At 56.6% G+C, this 19,689-nt stretch overlaps 1 protein-coding gene across 4 annotated transcripts in view; it reads left to right on the top strand.

Moving 5' to 3' along the window:
• The window catches only part of TCOF1 (treacle ribosome biogenesis factor 1), a 37,378-nt gene that overhangs the window by 15,909 nt on the left and 1,780 nt on the right, over positions 1 to 19,689 (top strand). For 3 of the 4 annotated variants that reach the window (XM_025867249.2, XM_073890863.1, XM_025867248.2), the window contains 13 exons: positions 2,983 to 3,120; positions 3,315 to 3,500; positions 3,586 to 3,771; positions 3,934 to 4,074; positions 6,293 to 6,403; positions 10,659 to 10,845; positions 12,547 to 12,680; positions 14,262 to 14,375; positions 14,754 to 14,976; positions 15,640 to 15,722; positions 16,218 to 16,398; positions 18,245 to 18,799; positions 19,477 to 19,574. In XM_025867249.2, the coding sequence (XP_025723034.1) occupies positions 2,983 to 3,120; positions 3,315 to 3,500; positions 3,586 to 3,771; positions 3,934 to 4,074; positions 6,293 to 6,403; positions 10,659 to 10,845; positions 12,547 to 12,680; positions 14,262 to 14,375; positions 14,754 to 14,976; positions 15,640 to 15,722; positions 16,218 to 16,398; positions 18,245 to 18,799; positions 19,477 to 19,574 (2,337 nt within the window). The remainder of the gene's footprint in view (positions 1 to 2,982; positions 3,121 to 3,314; positions 3,501 to 3,585; positions 3,772 to 3,933; positions 4,075 to 6,292; positions 6,404 to 10,658; positions 10,846 to 12,546; positions 12,681 to 14,261; positions 14,376 to 14,753; positions 14,977 to 15,639; positions 15,723 to 16,217; positions 16,399 to 18,244; positions 18,800 to 19,476; positions 19,575 to 19,689) is intronic. The other variant, XM_073890864.1, reaches the window with a different exon arrangement.

The raw sequence follows: 19,689 nt of genomic DNA, 5'->3' as shown, positions 1-19,689 counted from the left end.
TTGCTTAAGTATTTGTCTTCCCATCTGAGCCTCCCACCGGTACCATTAGACGGGTGTTCATTTGCTTTGGTTTCTGGAGGAGGAAATTAGAGCTTAGAAGAGTTGTTTGCTGACCTGCTTCAGCCCAGCCAGCCAGTGAGGGTCCGAGCTGGGCCCGGGCCCCAGTGTGCCTGCCTCAAAAGCCTTTGACTTTCACACATCCTTTTGCTACATCCTGGCCCAAACTTTTCCAACCACAGACATGATTATGCTCGGGGGTCTTACATTCTTCCAAGGTGCAAAATAAAGCAGCTAATCCCTCTCTAGGGGAGCAGCTTTATAGCCTGATGCCCTGTCAGAAGATGGTGCCTTGCCCAGCTTTAAGAGGTCTGAATTGCCTCCACCGAGACAGGCGCCTCTGATAGGAGTCTTGTCTGAAGGGTAAGGATAATTAAGCCTCTGTTGTGGGGTTCTGGTGAGGGTGAAATAAGAGAATCCTTGTATGGCTTCACTCTCAAAATGCTGTCTGCACACACTCAGTGGGTCCCACACTGCTCAGTATTGCTGGGGTCAAGTGAGTCAGATAGTCTCTGGTCTGCTCAGAGACCCCAGCCAGCTCAAAGGAAACCGTCCACGTGAGAGGTGTGGTTCAAAACAAAGGAACAAAGACAGGACTGGTTCTGGAAAACCAGATGTGCCAGAGACTGAGAAGGAGGTGATTCTCCATTGAAATGCCATAGGAAGAGAGCCCTTGTGTGAGAGGGGTGGGAGAGATGGTCAGTCAGCGTGTCACGATTGGCTGAATAAGTGGTACGGTGCCTTTAGGGCCTGACCTTGTGTTGTATGTTGACCGTACATCATTTTTTTTTTTTTTTAAGATTTTATTTATTTGTCAGCACAAGCAGGGGGAGCGGCAGGCAGAGGGAGAAGCAGGCTCCCCACTGAGCAAGGAGCCCGCTGCGGGACTCGATCCCAGGACCCTGGGATCATGACCTGAGCTGAAGGCAGACACTTAACCAACTGAGCCACCCAGGTGTCCCTGTTGACCTTACATCTTACAATATTACATTTGCTTACCTGTTTTCCTGGCTTTTGTAGATTCATTGGGATTTTCTATATACAAACCATGTTGTCTGTGAATAAGGACAGTTTTACTTTTTCCTCTTCAGTCTAGATGGCACTTATTTCTTTTTCTTGCCTTATGGCACTGGCTAGGCCCTCCAGTACACTGTTGAATAGCAGTGGTGAGAACAGGCACCCTTGCCTTATTTTCTCGTTTAGGGTATAGTGTTCAGTCTTTCACTGTTTAGTATGATTTTAGCTCTAAGTTTTTCAAAGATGCCCTTTATTAGTATGAGGAAGTTTTTTGGTTTTTTTTTTTTAAGATTTTTAAGTAAGGTCTACACCCAGTGTGGGGCTTGAACTCACAACCATAGAAGAGTCACATGCCTCACTGACTGAGCCAGCCAGGTACCCCAAGGAAGTTCTTTTCTGTTCTTAGGTTGTTGAGTTTTTATTATGAGTTGGAGTTGAATTTTTGTCAAATGCTTTTTTCTGTTGAAGTGATCTTACTGTTTTTTTCCTGTTATATTAATGCAATATATTGCACTTAGTTGATTTTCAGGTATTAAATCAACCTTTCATTCTTGCAATAAATCCCACTTGGTCATGCTCCCTTCTCTTTGTTGCTGGATTTGGTTTGCTAAGGTTTTTGTGTCTGTATCCATCAGGAATATTGGTCTGTAGTTTTTGTGTAATGTCTTGGCCTGGGTTTGGTATCCAGGTGATACTGGCCTCCTGAAATGGATTTGGTAGTATTCTCTCTTTTGTTTTCTGAGAGTTTATGTTGGATTGGTATTGTTTCTTCCTTAATAGAATTCACCAAAAAAAGACACCTGGGCCTGGATTTTTTGTGAGGAAGATTTTTAATTACTAAATCAATTTTGAAAATTTTTATTGGTGTATTCAGGTTTTTTTGCTTCTTGAGTCAGTTATATTTTATACTGTATTGAGACTTGTGAGATCAACTTCATGCTGGTGTCTTCTGTTTTCTTAAGTGAATGTAGAAGACATTGCTCCCCTCTGGATGACTTTTCTATGCTGATGAGCGCCTTGACCTTAGCCAGACACAGTCTGTGCTTTAGAGGGCTTTCTTTCTTGAAGTGCTGATTCTTAGTTTCACTTGGTCTCATGTGGATGGGGGAAGTTACTGATCAGATGGCATCTCTGAATGAGGCAGGGGCCTAGAAACACTGCCAGATGCCTCATTCTACTTCACATTAGCCCGGTTTGCTTTCACACTCCTGTGAGCGATCTCACCGTCAAAGATTTTACTCTTTGTTGCCCTCATCTCTCTAGGTCTGTGTTTGCTTGGATGCCCTGAGAGGGTTTGGGAGGATCCCTTGGATATCAGTTAAGATTAGGTTAAACTGAAGAAAACCTCAAACAGCCATGGTTTTCTGTCTTGTTCTGCCATCCTGAGTACCTGGCTCCTGCCTCATATGCTAAGATGGCTGCTAGAGCTCCAGCTGTTACCTCAGCATTTCTTCCACCTGGGAGGAAGAAGACCCATGTTTTCTACCCATGTAAGAAAGTTGAATTGTATACTTGATTTCCATTCTCTTAGCCAGAAGTTAAACTTGTGGCCGCCTAGCTGAAAAGGGAGCCTGGAAAATACCCCTGCCCTGGGTAGGCTCCTGCTTAGCTAACACTAAGAAAAATGCTCACAGTAAATGAGTTTATGTGCCAGGCACCATGCTAAACACTGTGACTTTCCCATTTAATCCTCGTGATAACCCTGTGGGTGAGCCTTGTTGTTAGCCCCATTTTACAGAGAAGGAAACTGAGGCCACAGAAGTCAGTGATTTGCCCAGGTTCACACAGCTATTAAATGGATAAGCAAGAATCCAAATTCAGGCATCTGACTCCAGAATCGGTGTTCTTGGCTAACCACTCTGCTGCATCTCACCTTCTCCCTTCCGTAATTCCTGTGTCTCCTTCCAGGTGAAGGCCTCAGTGAAAACTCCTCAGAGTAAAGCCAGCCCAGCTCCCACCAGAGCAGCTTCAGCCAAAGGGGCAGCATCAGCTCCGGGAAAAGTGGTCACTGCAGCTGCTCCAGCCAAGCAGGAGTCCCCGGCCAAGGCAAGTGGGACCAGAAGCCCAGGTGCCGGAGGTGGGGTGGAGCCCGGGAGGGGAGCACACAGTTGGCTCAGCCTAGCCAGGGCCCTGCACAGGCGGGAGAGACTTCCACACCGTCACACCATGGGTGGGCTTAACCTAAATAGAACCGTGCTGTCTGCTTCCTTCCCTAATGCTGCTACCTTCTCACCATTCAGGTAAAGCCACCAGCGAGAGCCCCCCGGAACAATGCTGTCTCGGTGAAGGGCCGGGGGTCCGTGCCAGCCGTGGGGCAGGCAGTGGCCACTGCAGCGCAGGCCCAGCCGGGGCCAGTCAGGAGCCCACAGGAGGTCTCCGAGAGCAGCGAGGAGGAGTCGGACAGTGACAGGGAGGCCCCCACTCAGGTGAGGCCCTGGGGAGAATGGAGAGCAGCTCTTGCGGTCCCTTTGACTCTCTCCCCTAATTCTGTTTCTCTCACTGCCCGCGAAGCCCTCAGGGAAGACCCCCCAGGTCAGAACTGCCTCCGCCCCCGGCAAGGGGTTCTCCAGGAAAGGGGCTGCAGCAGCCCCTCCCAAGAAGACAGAAGCCACATGCACCCAGGCTGGGAAGCCAGAGGAGGACTCAGAGAGCAGCAGTGAGGAGGAGTCGGCCAGCGAGGAGGAGGCGCCGGCCCAGGTGAGGCCTAATGAGGAAGCCGCTACAACGCCAGGCCTCTGAGCCACCGCCGCCCACTCCTCGCGGAGGACTTGGGTTCAGGGCCAGGTGAGGAAGGAAGACCAGATGAAAGCCATGACTCCTGGACTCTTACCCCAGCTACTGTCCTCCGTGTCTCTTTAGGTGAAACCTGCTGTAAAGCTCCCCCCGACCAAGGCTTCCCTGATGAAAGGTGTCTCGGGCACTCCTGTTTCTACCGAGGCCTCCATAGCACAAGTGGACACACCGGCCCCACAGAAGGCTAGACCAGCAACTCCTGCCAAGGTAAATGAGGCCAAGGATCTCAGGATGTCATGGGGAGTCTTGAGGAGGCTTGGGCTGTGATGCAGGTATCAGGAGGTGCTGGGGAGCTAGAGGAAGTCCCCTTCCTCATCTGGGCCTGGGGCCCCAGGGAGAGCTCAGCTGGGTGAAGCCTGGGGAGTGGGGAGAGGGAGTGAATGAGGAACCGACTTCTACGTGGACGATTTCCCTTCTGTCTGTGTGCAGAAAGCAGATTTCCCTTCTGTCTGTGTGCAGAAAGCAGCAGGAGTGGCTTTGTCCTGCAGAAGTTCGGGGAGACAGACTCCAGGACATAGAGGGCTCCCGTGTGTGATGGCCTGGTAGCCACCATTGAGCCTTGGTGTCAGGAGAGGCAGTAGAAGGTGGTAGCAGCTAGGCCAAACTGGAGAGTTCTGGTCCCATCTAGAAAGATGGTCCCTGTCAGCCCCAGCAGCTGATTATGACCGCATGGAAGCGTACCTCTATGTGGCCACATGTTTGTTTCTTAAGGGAAGCTGGAAATCCCTGTGCCAGGCCGAGCTCCATCCCCTCTTAGGTTTCTGTTTTCTTCAGGAGTAAAACAAGCACCAAGAAGTTTGTTAAATGCTCCTAGCACTGACCTCTGCCTTCAGTGCATCAGACCAACTACGAGCACTCCATCTCGCGGGTGGAGATAAAGGAATGAAAGATATTGGCCCTGCTCTCATCTCATGGGGCCCGTAGTCAGTAGGGCAAGGTGAAGTAGTGGATTATTGGAGAATATCCTGGTAGTGCCCTGTCTGATGGAGCTGGGAGAATAGGTCTCTAGAGGCCAGAAGAGATGATTGAGCAGAGCTTAAAGGAAGACCAGGGGTTCACCAGACAAGTGGAGCTAGGCACTCCGAGGCAGGGGCGTTGCCAAGAGGAGGGAATGTGAATTCGGGTGGGTTCCACAAAGGCCAGCCACCCTGTAGGCAATAGTCACTTCTAGTTGCTTGTCACCAGTCACATGTATGGGGGCCTAATGCCAGACTAAGACACAAGAGTCCCAGCCATGTTTAGACATAGCAGTATTTTGGTTTGTTTTTGTTTTTTAAGTTTTAAGTGGGTTCTTGGATCAGGACATCCTAATCTGTGGAAGAAAACCTAATTCCAAGAGCTTAAAAGAGATTGGTTCCATCATGCCGCACAAAGCTTTGGGGTAAAACTGCTCTAAAGGTGGTTCCTTCAGCTCGGCGTCATGGGTGACCCAGATTTCTTCCATCTTCTGCTCACTGTCATGGCAGGGCTGCAGCGTCTCCCAAAGAGCTAGGAAGTCCCCCAGCAGACCTCCCTTCCCCTCACCTCCTTGTCTAGATCTTAGGCATGTGCTTCCCCTGCCAAAAAAAAAAAAAAAAAAAAAAAGGCCACTCACTGATAAGGGGCCTGTGGTTCTGTGATTGGCTGGGAGAGGGGGCCACCGTCCCCAGAGCCTGGTGAGCGGGGTTGGTGGGGGCTAGCAGAGCAGAGTCGGGGGCACAGCTGTTGTGGTGTAGGAAGTGACACAAATCAGGATCTCCTAGCTGCTCTTGAGAAAGTGGACTTGGGCAGCGTAGGCTGCTCTGCCACTTTGCTTGGCCAGACTGAGTAGTGAAGGGGGGCCTCTGTGAAGGAAGCCCCAGTGAAGGAAGCCCCTGCCCTGGGCTCCCCTGAGCTGGTCACCACCAGTGCCTGCTACTCCGTGCTGTCCTCCTCTGGCCCCCCGACCGCAGCTCATGCCCAGCCAGCCGCCCTCATTTATGCCTGGTCTGGCAGGAGGGGGCAGCAGCCTTGGCACACTTCTGGCTGGCTCCTGCTATTACCTGAGGGTGTTGCAGCCAGATGTGAGCGCGCTGGGACCACTACCGCTGGCTCACCCCTGCAACCTTGTCCCAGGCTGCTGTCTCCTCTATTTTGGACGCCTGGCCACCAGCACTCCAGCTCTCAGGTTTTAGTGCGGTCTGACTCCTATTTCCCTTTCAAGTTCAGAGTCGGCTCTGGAGGGAGCACTAGCAGAGGGGAAGGCTGTGTTTCCAGTGGCCGGGGGCATGCCAAGCCAGCAGCTGTCCTCCTGCGCATGTAGTAAGGGGCCGTGCTGCCTCCCGTGGACAGCCAGCATACGAGAGCATCCTTGCTCACTGGCCATGGTTTCCCTGCCCCGGTCCCTCAGTTGTGTTCCCCTTCAGCTAACACCCCCTGTCCCCTACCCATGTGCTTGTCCCCTCAGAAGGAGGGTAACTCCAAAGCTGCCAGAAGCAAGCCCCTGGCCCCAGCACCCCCAGAGAAGAACACAGAGGGCTCCTCGGAGAGCAGCGACGAGGAGCTGCCGGCCAGCCAGGTAGGCCTTTCCTTCTCTTTGGGACACTGCAGACTCAGGGCAGCAGGCCCCTGAGGGTTGCGAGGGCAGACCTTTGCCATTTAAACAGCACTTCACGGTCTCCTGGTTGAGCCGTTCATCTTCACGGTAACCCCAGGAGGTAGGCAGTGGGGCATCACTGAGCATCCAGGCTTCACAGCCAAATGGTGGAGGGTCAGTACTGGCTCTCCCAGCTGCCAGTTCCATGACCACCCTGAGGCCCAGATATCTGTCCTGGAAGCAGGCAGGGTAGTGATCCTCCCTCCTGCATTCCTGCACAACGCACTGCCTGATGGGAGTGCCTGTTCCTGCGGGAGGGCACATGCTGTGGCCCATTTGATGCATCAGGAATCAAAGCCCAGTGAGTTGAAGTCCATTCCCCAAATTCTCATGACCCATGAGAAGACAAGGCAGGGCCAGATGCTGGTCCCCTGGCTCCCAATACATCCCCGCTTGCTGTTTGGGACCGGGAGCCTTCCCTGCGGGGCTTGTCGGAATCCAGCGGGCATGTCCGGGACCTCACTCCGGCACCCGTGGCACGCGTTCACGTGCTCTGCTGCACCCGTGGCCTCCCCAGACTCCCCCTAAGGTTGGGACCAGGCCCACCTTATCTCCCCAGCTTGCTGAGTCCAGGTTTCTGTGTGAGCCCCAGCCTTTCCAGCAGGTAGCAGTGCCCTTTGTCCTGTAGCCCCAGGTGCCTGGACGCTTCTGCCAGGTCCTCTCGGGGTCCCTAGAGTCCTATAATTACCAGACCGTCTGCTTAACCACCTCCCTCATATACCTACCGCGTGCTGATCGGTCCACCAGTGAGGTCAGTGGCTGGTGCTGCGTGCCACCCTCGGTGATGGGGTGGGGTGCTCGCTGCCGTTCTCTGCTCCGTAGCGCAGGCGACAAAAGTCCTGATGAACAGCTACACCTAACGTTATCGGTCACTTTCCATGTCACAAACCCCGTACTTCGTTATCCTGCTCAGTCCCCACAACAGCCCTCTGAAGGTAGGTTCTTTTATTCCCATTTGAAGGAGGAACAAGTGAGGCTCAGAGAAGTTGAGTGACCTGCCCTGGCATCCCACGGCCAGGAACAAGGGGACAGACCTGGCGTTTGAACGCAGGCTGTGCATACGGTGCCCACGGGCCGGCACTGCGCTGTCCTCTCTCCAGGGAAAGGGGAGGGTGGCCCGGGCCTTGCCCTCTGGCGGTCCAGGCACCCTTAGGAGGCCGTCTCCTTGTCTGAGCAGGGTCGGGACAGCTGGGAGGGAGGGGGCCGCCTCGCCCTGCGTTGTGGGGGCGGACTAACACAATTAAAATGAACATCATGCTTAAGTTGAACCATTTAATTGGTACGTTAGTCCTGAAGATTCTGGAGTCCCTATTAAAGAAGAAGCAGGAAAAAAGTTGGCATTTTGTGCATTTCCCTAGGAGCGGTGCAGCCTGAGGAAGCTGCAGCCTCTCCTCCCTGCTGGGGGATTTTGAGCTCCTTCATCCCTAGCTCACTAATTATGATTATTATTACTATTATGCATTTGTCAAGTACTTCCCTACTGACAAGTTTCACTCTGTTTTTATTATTAGCCTATCAGTGGAGAAAAGGGTTCAATGCCAGAGTGGTGGGCGGAGCCTCAGGCTGGGGGGCAGGGGCGATCGTGGCTCCGTTCCCAGGCTCCCTCGCTGTGCCTCAGTCTCCCCGCCTACAAGGATGGACCCCAGCCTCTTTCTCTGAGATCGACTTCAGGGAGGGTGGTCTGTGGCTCTGCCCTGTTGCTGGCATTATTAACCCCAGGCCAGGGTCTTTGCTGGGGTCAGTGCCGTATTAAAAAGACCTAAGCCCTGCCCTCAATGTTTCAGGTAGAGTCAGAGAAGAAGACCCGTAAGGAGCTAAATTAGGGTGTTAAGTCGGAGCCCTAGCATGGTTGGTCCTGGAAGGAGCTCCTGTCTGGTCCCTGGAGAGCAGACTTCCAGTCCAGCTCTGGCACAGTTTGCTGGTCACCCTGGGTGAGGCCACTTGCCTTCTCAACCCGTGGGGTGACATTCCTTGGGGGCTGGTGAACCACGAGGCTGCAGGCCCAGCCTGGAGGGGGATTTCCCAGCCCTTTTGGGTAGGGCTGGCCCGGGACCTGTTAACTAGGCCCCAGGCAGTCCTGCGAGGGGCTCTTGGGTGCCTTCTCAGCTCTGTCCCTTACCCCAGGGTTAACAGCCTGGGCTGGTCAGCCCCCCAGCCCCACTCAGCCCCAGACTGGAATGAGGGCAGAGTTGGTGAGCCCAGCTGTGACAGCGGGCCCCCAGGTTTGGTTCTGCAGCAGGAAGGGCATCCCCACATTCCCTCTGGGCCCTCGCGGCCTGGCACCGACAGGGAGGCCCAGCCAAGTGTCCAGGCTGCGTCAGCTTCCCGTGAGGCTTTGTCACCTCTGTGTGCCGTGCTTTGCGGTTTTCAGAGCGCATCAGAGCCCCTCTGGTGAGCGAGCCCAGGCTGGGATTACTAATAGCCTTTTCAACAGGTGGGAAACAGGCCCTCGAAGCTCAGGGGCCTCACCACATGGTGAGGTCTGGCAGAAGTGGGGTCAGAGGTGGGTTTCCCCATATCCCTGGGTCGGACGGCCCACCTTTTGAACGATCCGATGCCACTGCTGCACTGTTGTTGTGTCCAGGGCTCAGCCCCGGGCCCCTCGTGTCCCTGCCCTCGAGTGCCAGGCCCCCTGCACCGCCCCCGGTGCCAAGGCCGTGTGGGCAGGTGGAACAGGGAGGAGGAAGCTTTTGCTGCTGAGCTGCTTTTAACATCCCAGACGCTATTGTTTGCCTCGGTGGGTTCGGTGCCTCTCTTCGTCCCCGACAATCTGTTCTTCTGTCTTCTCACATATATATAGATTTCCCCCCCCCCCCCAACTGTAAGCCTTCTCCCACTTCCCATCCTTCTCTCTTTCATCATGTGGGAAGGCAGGCTCTGGAAGTGGCAGATCAGAGCAGCCGCGGGGGAGGCTGTTTGGCAAGGGTGGGAAGGGCCGCAGCCCAGCAGAACTCCCACCCTCGGGCAGGCACCTCTCTGCTTGACTCCTCAGGATGCTCTCCCACCGCGCCCTGGGCTGCCCTGGGCCCCCCTGGGCCCCGGAGGTGGGCGGGGTGGGGTGATGGGCGAGACAGGGTCCCAGACCTTGGCCTCGGGCTGCCTCCTCCTGCTGTCCTGTTTCCCCTCCAGGCAAGAGAGGGCGTGGAACTTAGACCGAGTCTGACCTCTGGGGATGGCAGGTGCAGGCTCCATGTGTGTGAGGGTGCCCTTGTGTACGGCGGACATGTCCACCAGAGCTGTGACCCCGCCTGGTTCGCAGGGCCCCAGGGAGCGGCCACTCTCTCTTTTACTGCCTCACTGGAAGCTGTACAGCCTGCCCCAAGATAGAACGGCATGCAGAACCCCCACATGCCTTCACCAGCCTCAGTGGATCTGCACTCGTGACCAGGCTTGCTTCATGAAAACCCTGCACTCCTTCCCCAGCACCCCTGGGTTCCTTTCTTTGATGAGAGGACGGCCACCATACAGTATCACTCCTGAGAAACTGGCCTGCGCGCTCGGCATCCCCACTTCCCAGATTGTCTCATGAACGATAGTCTCTACATCTGGTGTGTTCGGATAAGAGTTCACACAGGGCCACACACTGCATTGGGTCCCTTAAGTCTTCATCTTGGCTTTTCCCCTGTGCGGTTTGTTTGCTGAAGACATGGGGTCAGCGTGGAGTCAGGTCGTTGCGCCCTGGGCCACAGCTCAGGAGGCTGCACCAGCGTGTCTGGGGTGGGGGCAACTCGGCTATGCACAGCTCCCCAAGAGGATTGTGGGTGACAGCCGGGCAGCTGAGGGGCATGCTGCTTGGAGCACCTGGCTTGGCCAGCGTCTGTCTGGCCCTGAAGTCAGCCAGAGGAAAGAAGGCTGAATTGGCTCTTCTGGCCCCAGCTCTATAGTCAGTAAGCTGTGCAGCCTTGGGCCACTTTTCTCCCCTCTCTGGACTTCGTGTTTTCCCAGCTGTACAGTGGAGCCAGTACCGCTGACCTCAGGGGCTCCTGGGGGCTGTTAGGTGCTGTGTGGGTCTTAGCAGGTGCATGGGCGGGGGCGGCGCGCGGAGAGTGCTGTGGGTGGCCGGAATGGCCTCCGCCTGCCCGGCTGCCCTGAGCGCTCTGGACCCCCACCCAGCCTCCCCTTTGCCTGGCCAAACCTTTAATCACTGGGGGGGTATGTTTTGTTTTTGTTTTTCAAGGTGATTAAACCCCCTCTGATTTTTGTCGACCCTAATCGTAGTCCAGCTGGCCCGGCTGCTACCACCACACAAGCCCCGGCGGCAAACAGCCCGAGGAAGGTCCGGGCCTCGGCGAGCACAGCCAGGAGCTCCTCCTCCGAGAGTGAGGATGAGGATGTTATCCCCGCCACGCAGTGCTCCACTCCTGGTGAGCACAGGCCCGCTACGCAGGGCTGACTCCCGTGCCGCCACCGCCAAGCTGGCCTGGCAGAGGCCACCGGGCACGCACGCACACACAGCACACACACAGCTCCCTGTGGCCCAAGGGGAGAGGCTGCCAGCTGAGTCACACAGCACACAGTTGTTTGCCCAGAGGGGCTTGGAGCCAGGTCTCTGCCCCTGACATTGGTTCGTCCTGACAAGGAACTAGCTCTGGTCTCCATCTCCGGAGACCATATTTGCCGGGACTTCTCTGTGCCAGCTCCAAAGGGTGGTACCCATGCCAGTGGCTGGAAGCTGCAGACAGCAGGTTCCTACGTAATCTAAGGGAGAGCTTTGTAGCAACTGACTGCCTGAACGGGGAGAGGGCTGTGAGGTGGTAGTGAGCCTCGCAGTCCTGGTGGCATGTACAGACATCGTAGGCAAGGGTTCCATCTGTCAGTGGGAGACAGGACCCTATCTGGGTTTTTTTTTGACTTCTGAGAATCTCTGGTACTCCCGTTGCCATCAGGAAAATAGCTAACGTTGTTGTGACACTCTGTGAGCATAATAATAAGACCTGGTTTTGGTGGGCTCATTAAATACAGAATAGCACAGGAGAAAAAACTGTCACCGTAATCCCGCTGTCTGGAATAATTACTGGCGTTTTAGAACTGTTAACTTTACCGAAACTGCAGAAACCTCAGCTGTGCGTGTGTTTAGTGAGTCATAGCGTGCACGCGTGCTCTGATTTTTACCTGACGGACTGTGACATTACGTATTTACCGTGTGAGTCCTGCTGGCCACAGAGCTGTCCTTTGGGTGGGCTTAGCATAGTTTATGTGGGCAGTGCCATGCTGGAGGAAGCAACCGGCTTTGTTTGGGGGCTTTGGGGTTATCACGAACAGTGCTACAGTGAGCACACGGAACTGAGCCTTTGCAAATGACCATGATACTCTTAATGAAGACTCTTGTAGGGACCCCTGGGTGGCTCATTCGATTAAAGCGTCTGCCTTCGGCTCACGTCATGATCCCGGGATCTTGGGATCGGGCCCCACATCGGGCTCCTTGCTCAGCAGGGAGTCTGCTTCTCCCTCTGCCTGCCGGCCACTCCCCTACTTGTGCTCTCTCTCTCTCCCTCTCTGTTCTGGCAAGTAAATTAATAAAATCTTAAAAAAAAAAAAAAAAAGATCTTCTAAATGCACAGAGTCCCATTTGGTAGCCGTGCTCCCCACCATTCCTCAAAGTAGTGGCCTGGCCAGCTGAGGGGCGGCAGCATCGAGGACTGAAGTGTGGGGAGGGGCCGGGGAGAAGGCCTGCGGTCACAGCAGTTCTGTGGTTCCCCTGAGCTCGTGACACAGAGCTAGTGACGGCTCCTGCCTGCGAGGCTCAGGGATGGTGTTTGGTTTTTAAATTTTATTTATTTTTGTGAGAAGAGAGAGCATGAGCCAGGGATTCGGGGACAGAGGGAGAAGCAGACTCCCCACCAAGCAGGGAGCCCGATGCGGGACTCAATCCCAGGACCCTGGGATCATGACCTGAGCGAAGGCAGACGCTCAACGACTGAGCCACCCAGGCGCCCTCGGGGAGGACATTAAACAGGCTTCTGCTGCAAATGCCGTGAGCACTGGGCCACGTCCCCAGGAAGGGCTGATAATTGGGGATTGCTCCACGTGTGCCCTGACTTGCACCCCATCCCGCTCCATTTCAGCCAGTAGAACCAAAGCAGCTGTGCTCACGGCCCACCCAAGGCCAACTGCCAGAGCCAGCACTGTTGGGGCCGGCAGCAGGGAGGCGTCCGGTCGGGTGTCAGAAGGCAAGAAACAGGAGGCGCCTGGTGCTCAGGTACGGCAGGCAAGGGAGGGCCATGTGGGCCGGCAGGGGCGAAGGGATCCCCCCGCCCTCCCCACCCCCACACATGCTGCTGGGTGGGGCTGCCGTCGCTCTCCTCCACACACCCCCCGCCCCCAAGGAGCCGCCCCCTCACAGCCACGCACCTTCCCTGGCTTGGCTGCAGCCCCGACCAGGCTCCCAGATGCCTCTGAGCTGTAAGGAAGAGTAGTCTGGGAGTGTGGCCCCCGGGTAGAGCCACGCTGTGGCTCCGCGCGCCCCTCGGCAGCTGTTCCAACGTGGTTGCGCTTTTGGTTTGTTTGCTTTTTCCCTCCCCGTTTGGAAATGCTGTGAACAAACCTTGCCTGTCTTAGTGTGGATAATGGTGACTTCCTGGCTTCACCATTTTCAGTGCATTTCTGTTGGGTCTTTGCCTAAATCTACAGCCTGAGCAGGGTGGAGTTAGCGGCTCATTGTGCGAATGACAGAGCTGAGCGCTGTCCCTCAAGACCGTTGAGGCCTGTCCAGAATTAGGCAGGGCCAGAACCCAGGTCTCCTCACTCCTCACCCTGCTCCTGGGCCATGTGGGCCAGTTTTCCCATCCCATTGCACCCCACCCCTCTCTTCTAAGAGGGCAGGAGGGAGCTGGGCACCCCTAGCCCAGAGGGGCTCAGCACGAGCTACAGCCCAAGAGAAGCTTCCTGGGAGCATGGGAGCTGGGTAGCTGTGCTGTGGTCACGGCACCCGGCAGCCCGCCTCCATTCGGCCAGCAGATGGTGCTGAGCATCTGTCCGCACCAGGCAGACAGCCGGGAGGGTCTCATGGGCCATGAAACAAGGAAGCCAAAAAGTAAAGTACTCACCAGTTGGTGGGTACTTTGAAAGAAACTGAGTCTAAACGAGAGAATAATGAGGTGAGCTGCTTTAGGAAGGGTGGGCAGGAAAGAGCAGCCTCTCCAGGGAGGCGATACCGAGGCTAGAGAAGCAGCCACGCCAGGGCGAGCCAGGGAGTACTCCGGCCAGGGGAAGGAACCCAGGCTGGGACCCTCTGGGGAAGCACTTGGGCGGGAGAGCTGGGGGAAGCAATAAGGCGAGAGGAGCCAGGCCGAACAGGCTGTGGTGAGCGCCGCCCAGCAGCAGAGACTTGGGGGGGTGGGGGGGGCGGTGCCTGCCCAGCCCAGCTCTTTTCCAGTTCTGTCTCCCTGACTAGGGGCGGATGTGGGAAGCAGGAGTGGCACCAGGGACACCTTTGAGGAGGTTGTTGCAGCCACCAGGCTAGAGACTTTTCCCAAGTGCAAGCTCAGATTGAGTCGGGGGGCCTCAGGTGGGGCCCGAGCAGCTTCCCTCCCCTGGGCTAAAAGCTGTCTTTGGATCCACTGAGAACAGTATGATCAGCTGATAACCTGAAGCCTGGCCCTGTTTTCTGCCCCGATGGTGGCATTACCCCCTTGACTCGCCCTCAGTCCCCTTCTCCAGCCCCATGGCTCCTTGTGCAGATACAGGTCCCCTCCAACCCCAGCCAGGATCTGACCAGGGTCTGGCACAGATGGCATCCCGAGGACCTGCGAGTCTCAGGGCTGCCTCTGGCTGTCCACAGGTGACAAAGAGGAGCCCTGCTCGCCTCCCTCTGACCCAGGCCGCCCTGAAGGTCCTTGCCCAGAAAGCCAGTGAGGCCCAGCCTCCTGCTGCTGGGACCCCGTCTTCCAGTGGGGTGAGCCGGGGAGCCTGGTGGTGGGGGGGGGGGGGCTAGGCCCCACCACCCTGGAGGGGACAGTGAGCAAAGATGACAGACCATTGAAGGGAGGGCCCAGGGAGGGGCCCAAGTCCCAGCGCCAGCGTTTACCCGCCCTGTGACTGTAACATGCACACATCTCTAACCCACACCACCCCCCCCCCAACCTCTGCTGCCCAGCTCAGCGTTTGTGGGAGGGCTGAGTGAGGCCCGGGTGCAGAGCAGCTAACAGACGCCTAGCCCTGAGGTAACTGGGATGTTCCATAAGCACCAAGTTTATTTCCCTTCATTTTTTTTTTTGTTTTCTCCCTCTCTCTCCTCTTTTTTTTTTTTTTTTTTTTTTTTCTACCAAATTAGGTTGACGGTGCTCTGGGAACACTCCCTGTGCAGGCCAAGGGGACCAACAAGCTCAGAAAGCCTGAGGTTCCTGCAGTCCAGCGGGCCACAGCCACTCCTGCCAGATGCGCCAAAGCCAAGGCCTCTGACACCTCCAATGACAGTGATGACAGCAGCGGCAGCTCTTCGGGGAGCGAGGAAGATGCTGCCGGGCCTCAGATGGCTCCCTCGGCCCCCAGGCTAGGTGAGGGTCTCAGGAGAAGGCTAGGTGGGCCCAGAGCAGGGGAGTGGCAGCCTGGTGGAGCACGAGTCTCAGGCCTCGGCACTGTATCTCCACCTGCTCTGCAGCCTGGGCCCAGTCACCCCATGCTGGACCTCAGTTTCCCACCTGTACAACCCCACGAGGAGATTGGGCCAAATGATACCAAAGACCTTCCAGCTCTGCTGTTTGACTGCCAGCTTTTTACTCTCAGGCTCCCATAACTGGCCCCCCAAAGTCCTGGGGTCATGCTTCCCACACAGAATGGGGCACCTGGGTGGTTCAGGCGGTTAAGCATCTGCCTTCGGCTCAGGTTGTGATCCCAGGACCTCATCGGGCTCCTTGCTCAGCAGGGAGACTGCTTCTCCCTCTTCCTGCCACTCCCTCTGCTTGTGCGTGTGCACGCTTTCTGACAAATAACACCTTTAAAAAAAAAGAAAAGCAGGGAAGCAGAAGTCGGGCCTCAGGAATTAGAATGGAAGGTTTTGGCATTGAGATGTTTTGCTTAGAAGGCTGCGAATAGCCATTGAGCTGGGAGGAAGTCGTAGGAGCAGGTAAAGCCTTGGGCAGGAGGGACCAGCGGAAGGCTCAGACCATCCCGGGGCCTCCCGACAGCTGGCCTCTGCCCCCCCCCCCCCCCCCCCGTAGGTCCAGCCCCCTCCACAACGGAGACCTTGGTGGAGGAGACCACAGCGGAGTCCAGTGAGGACGAGGTGGTGGCGCCCTCTCAGGTAATGGTGAGGGCGGGGACTGGCCCCTTGGGGGCCGTTCGGGCAGGCGCTGGAGGCCTGCTGCAGTGTTAGGCCGAGGCCGTCGGCCACAGCGGGGGCCCGTCTCTCCCCGTGGGGCTCTGTTTCAGCATAGAGCCATGAGTATGGACTCCTAGAGCCTGTAGGAAAGGCTTGCCCGGATTTTAGATGAGTCCCAGAAAAAAAAAGACACTTTGGAACAGATGGGATTTCTCTAAGGTTATCTTCTGTACACGGCAAGTGCTAGTGATTTTCCATTCGCGTTAGTAGTGGGAGATTGTCTTTTTAAATGTGGCTGAGGAAAATCTGTATTAATTAAAATAGTGTAGGAGGTTCATACAAAGGGCTAGTGTGCCCCACGCCAGGCCCGAGAGGGCTGGCCCGATCTCAGGGGCTCCTGGGACGGCTTCCTCACAGTAGGCTCTGCACTCAAGGGTGGGGCGGGGTTCCAGTCTCGTTCACACTGGGTTTCTTCAGTCTCTCCTCTCAGGTTATGTGACCCCTGGGCCGACTCTGGCCAATTCCCAGGCTTCAAAGGCCACTGCTAGGCCAGACCTCAACCCCTCGGCTTCCTCTACTTCCGCCACCAAAGATGCCCCAGACGGCAAGCAGGAAGTGGAGCGCCAACATGTAGCAGGCACCGTATCCCCTAAAACAAGTGAGTCAAGGGCCACAGGAGAGACACAGTGGGACACGGAGGGACAAGGCAGTGGGCCTCAGGAACAGTCCTACCAGTATGGTCCTGTCTATCACAAGGGCCTCTCCAAGCAAGGCCTGGTGCCCCACATCCGGGTGTCTGGCTCTTAGGACCTGGGATGGCCTGGAAGTTGGGTTTTCCAGCTCTGTGGGATGCTGGTGCATCTGGTTGGGTGATCCCTGCCTTAGAGCGGCCTTGGCTTTCTCTAACTGTCCCCATTGCCTTTGCTTCCGAACAAATGGACTCATGGTGTGGGGTGTGGGAACGGAGGGCAGTTCAGACAGAAGGCAGGAGCCATTTCTGGCGAAGCCTCTAGCAGATGGCAGAGACCCCAGGTGATGGTCTGACTTGTAAAGCCTCAGACAGGACCCTAGCCACCCTGGGCCTCTGTGTCTTAACCACACAGGGCAGAGTAGATCCATCCAGTGAGTGTCAGGGCGTGGCGCACACAAACAATTGTCACAAGGTGTTTGGAGGGCAGACTGGAGTTGCTGAGGTCACCCAGCCTGGGGCATTGCCAGTGCTGAGGGACAGGTAGCTTTGATGGGCACGCCTGGGACAGCTCTAGGCATTCCCCAGCTGTGGTGTTCTAGGGTGTTTGTAGACAGGAAGCAGAGACGTGGGCTGCGAGGAGGGAGGTTGCCGGCGCAAACCTCCTCAGCTTCCCTCTCCAGCCAACCCCTGCCCTTGCCAAGAAGCACTAAACAACTGAATTGGGCCTCCGTCTGTCCTGGGACCACCCCGCCCCCCGCACCGACCCCTGCTCAGCCTGCTGTCTGCGCCTCCCCTGGGCTCCTGTCCTGGGCCCACTGCATGCTGCAGGCAACAGGCCCCAGGCCCGTGACGGGGAGCCGGGCCGAGCCACGGGGCGCCTCTCAGAGCCAGCGTGTAGGCACGGTTGTGTCTGTGAGGCCCAGAATGAGTGCAAACCTGCCGAGTCACCTGGGAAGTCAGGGGCAGCAGTGGGACACTGCTAATGCCGCCCTCCCTCCCCCCAGTACCCCAGCCTTGGCCTTAGCTGCAGCTCACCGCTGCTGGGTCAGCAGAAGAGCCATTGCTCACTGTTTGCCCCACTGTTCTTTGTGAGAGGTGGGTGCGACAGGGAGACATTTTAGAGGGGACTGTGGACAGGTTTTTTCACACGTGTAGTCAACACACAATTATCAAAGGAGAGCAGAGGCGTGGAAAATTCTAAACAAAGGCACGAGAAGTCGCTCTGGCAGGCAGCAAACCTGCCTCGTCAGCCACCACGTGCATATACACCATGCCCGTCACCCGCTAGGCTGCCTTGTTCCCTGACCAGCTTTTATCATGAGTCGGCCTTAGAATAGAGGCCTCACCGTTTACCTGAGCCCTTATTTTACAAATGGGGAGACTGAGGCCAAGGGAGGAGCACGGTCCCCCAGCATGCTGGCGGTGGGCACAGCTGGAAGCCAAGTCCCTTACCTCCCAGCTCTGGGCCTCTGACTGGACAGTCCCGTCCCCTCCTGTCTGATCTCTCATTTTGTTGGCAGAGTTCACTCCCCATCCTTAAGATTCTGGAGTCTTTTTCCATCTCCAACCTGACTCGAGTGCAAGGAGACAAAAGAGCTAAGTTAGAAACGGCTGGAAAGGTGTGAGCCAGGCAATGGGGCAGAGTGACTTCTGGGCCCCCTTTCCCTGTCTGTACCTTGTCCGAGGAGGTCAGCTGTGTCCCTAGACCACGCCCCCCCTTTGGCTTATACGTGAGTAGGCCGCACCCTGCAGCTTCGGGGTGAGCCTGTTTGCTGTCTCTCCCGATCCGTGACTCCATGTTCTCTGTCCACAGGCAGAAGAGAGGCTAATCCCATGCCTCAGAAGCCCCGGAAGCCCAAGAAGGAGGCTGAAAGCCCCCAGGCCTCCATGCTGGCACTGCAGAGCGACATCAGCCGGCGCCTCCTGAGTGAGCCCTGGCCCCTGAACGAGGCCCGGGTCCAGGCCTCAGTGGTGAAGGTCCTGACGGAGCTGCTGGAGCAGGAGAGGAAGAAGGCCGCGGATGCCGCCAAGGAGAGCAGCAGGAAGGGCCGGGTGGGCCGCAAGCGGAAGCTGTCGGGGGACCAGACGGCCACCAGAGCCCCCAAGAGCAAGAAGAAGAAGCAGCTGGTGGCTGGGGGAGGTGGGGAGGGTGCTGGCTCGCCAGATAAGGCCCTCAGGACTCCCAAGGGGAAAGCCAAGAGAGACGGAGCGAGTGGTGACATCAAGGAGAAGAAGGAGAAGGGGTCTCCTGGCTCCCAGGGGCAGGGGGCCAAGGAAAAGCCGGAAGGGGAGCCAGGGACACTGAAGGTTGAGGGTGGAGACCAAGGCAACCCAAAGAGCAAGAAGGAGAAGAAGAAATCCGACAAGAGTAAGTGGCTGGCCGCTGCAGCCCGGAGCAGGCTTCGGGGCCCGTGCTGAGAGCCTCCGGTCAGCGTGCCGTGGGGGCGGGCGCCCAGCGGGCACAGAAGGGAAGGGCTGCAGACTGGTTTGCGGGGGGCCGGGGGTGGGGGGTGGGGTGGGGTGGGGTGGTGGTGGCAGAGCCAGAGCTGGGCCGCGGAGCTCCTGGGCTGACCTGCCGGGGATCCGGGGAGATGCAGCTGCCCGGTGCGGCCTGCTCACGGGCCACCGGGGCTCGCTCACGGCGGGGGGCCAGTTGTCCGGCGCCCCTCAGCGTCCTGCTTCCGCGGCCCAGGCACCTAGAGAGAAGGTTCCCTCAGAGCTCACGGCGGCTGGCCCTTCCCAAGCTCTGTGCCAGACTGCGTGCCGCAGAACCTCCTTTCATCCAGCCCTGTCTGTCCCTTGAATGTCACTTTTTAAAATGTGTGGAAGTCTTAAAAAGTGAGTTAGAAATAGTAGTCCAGATGGTCCGTGGATGGGCTCTTGGGCCAGGGCAGGTGGTCACAGAGGCCTGGGGCCTGTGTTTCGATGGGTCCCCGGAGTGTGGGGAGAACTGGGGACCTGGCGTTGGAGGAGTGGTTCCTGGATCCCTTGAGACCCCCCCCCCCCATGCTTCTGTTACTTAGGGGGTTTACTTTCTTTCCTTAGAAAGAAAAGACAAGGAGAAAAAGGAAAAGAAGAAGAAAGTAAAAAAGGCCTCAACCAAAGACCCTGACTCACCATTCCTGAAGAAAAAGAAGAAAAAGGTAGCGTGTGTTCCTGAGGGGTCTCCAGCCAGAAGAAGGATGCAAACCCGGTCCCCAGGGTGGATGTGACCAGCCCCATCCTGTGTGTGTCAGAGTGCGGGTGGGGCAGGCCAGA

This window comes from Callorhinus ursinus, unplaced genomic scaffold (genome assembly GCF_003265705.2).
Source record: "Callorhinus ursinus isolate GAN/ISIS: 27379988/994484 unplaced genomic scaffold, GSC_fseal_2.0 scaffold3, whole genome shotgun sequence".
Lineage (NCBI taxonomy): Eukaryota > Metazoa > Chordata > Mammalia > Carnivora > Otariidae > Callorhinus > Callorhinus ursinus.
Note: the sequence above shows the minus strand (reverse complement) of the source record. Positions and strands in the feature narration are given on the sequence as shown.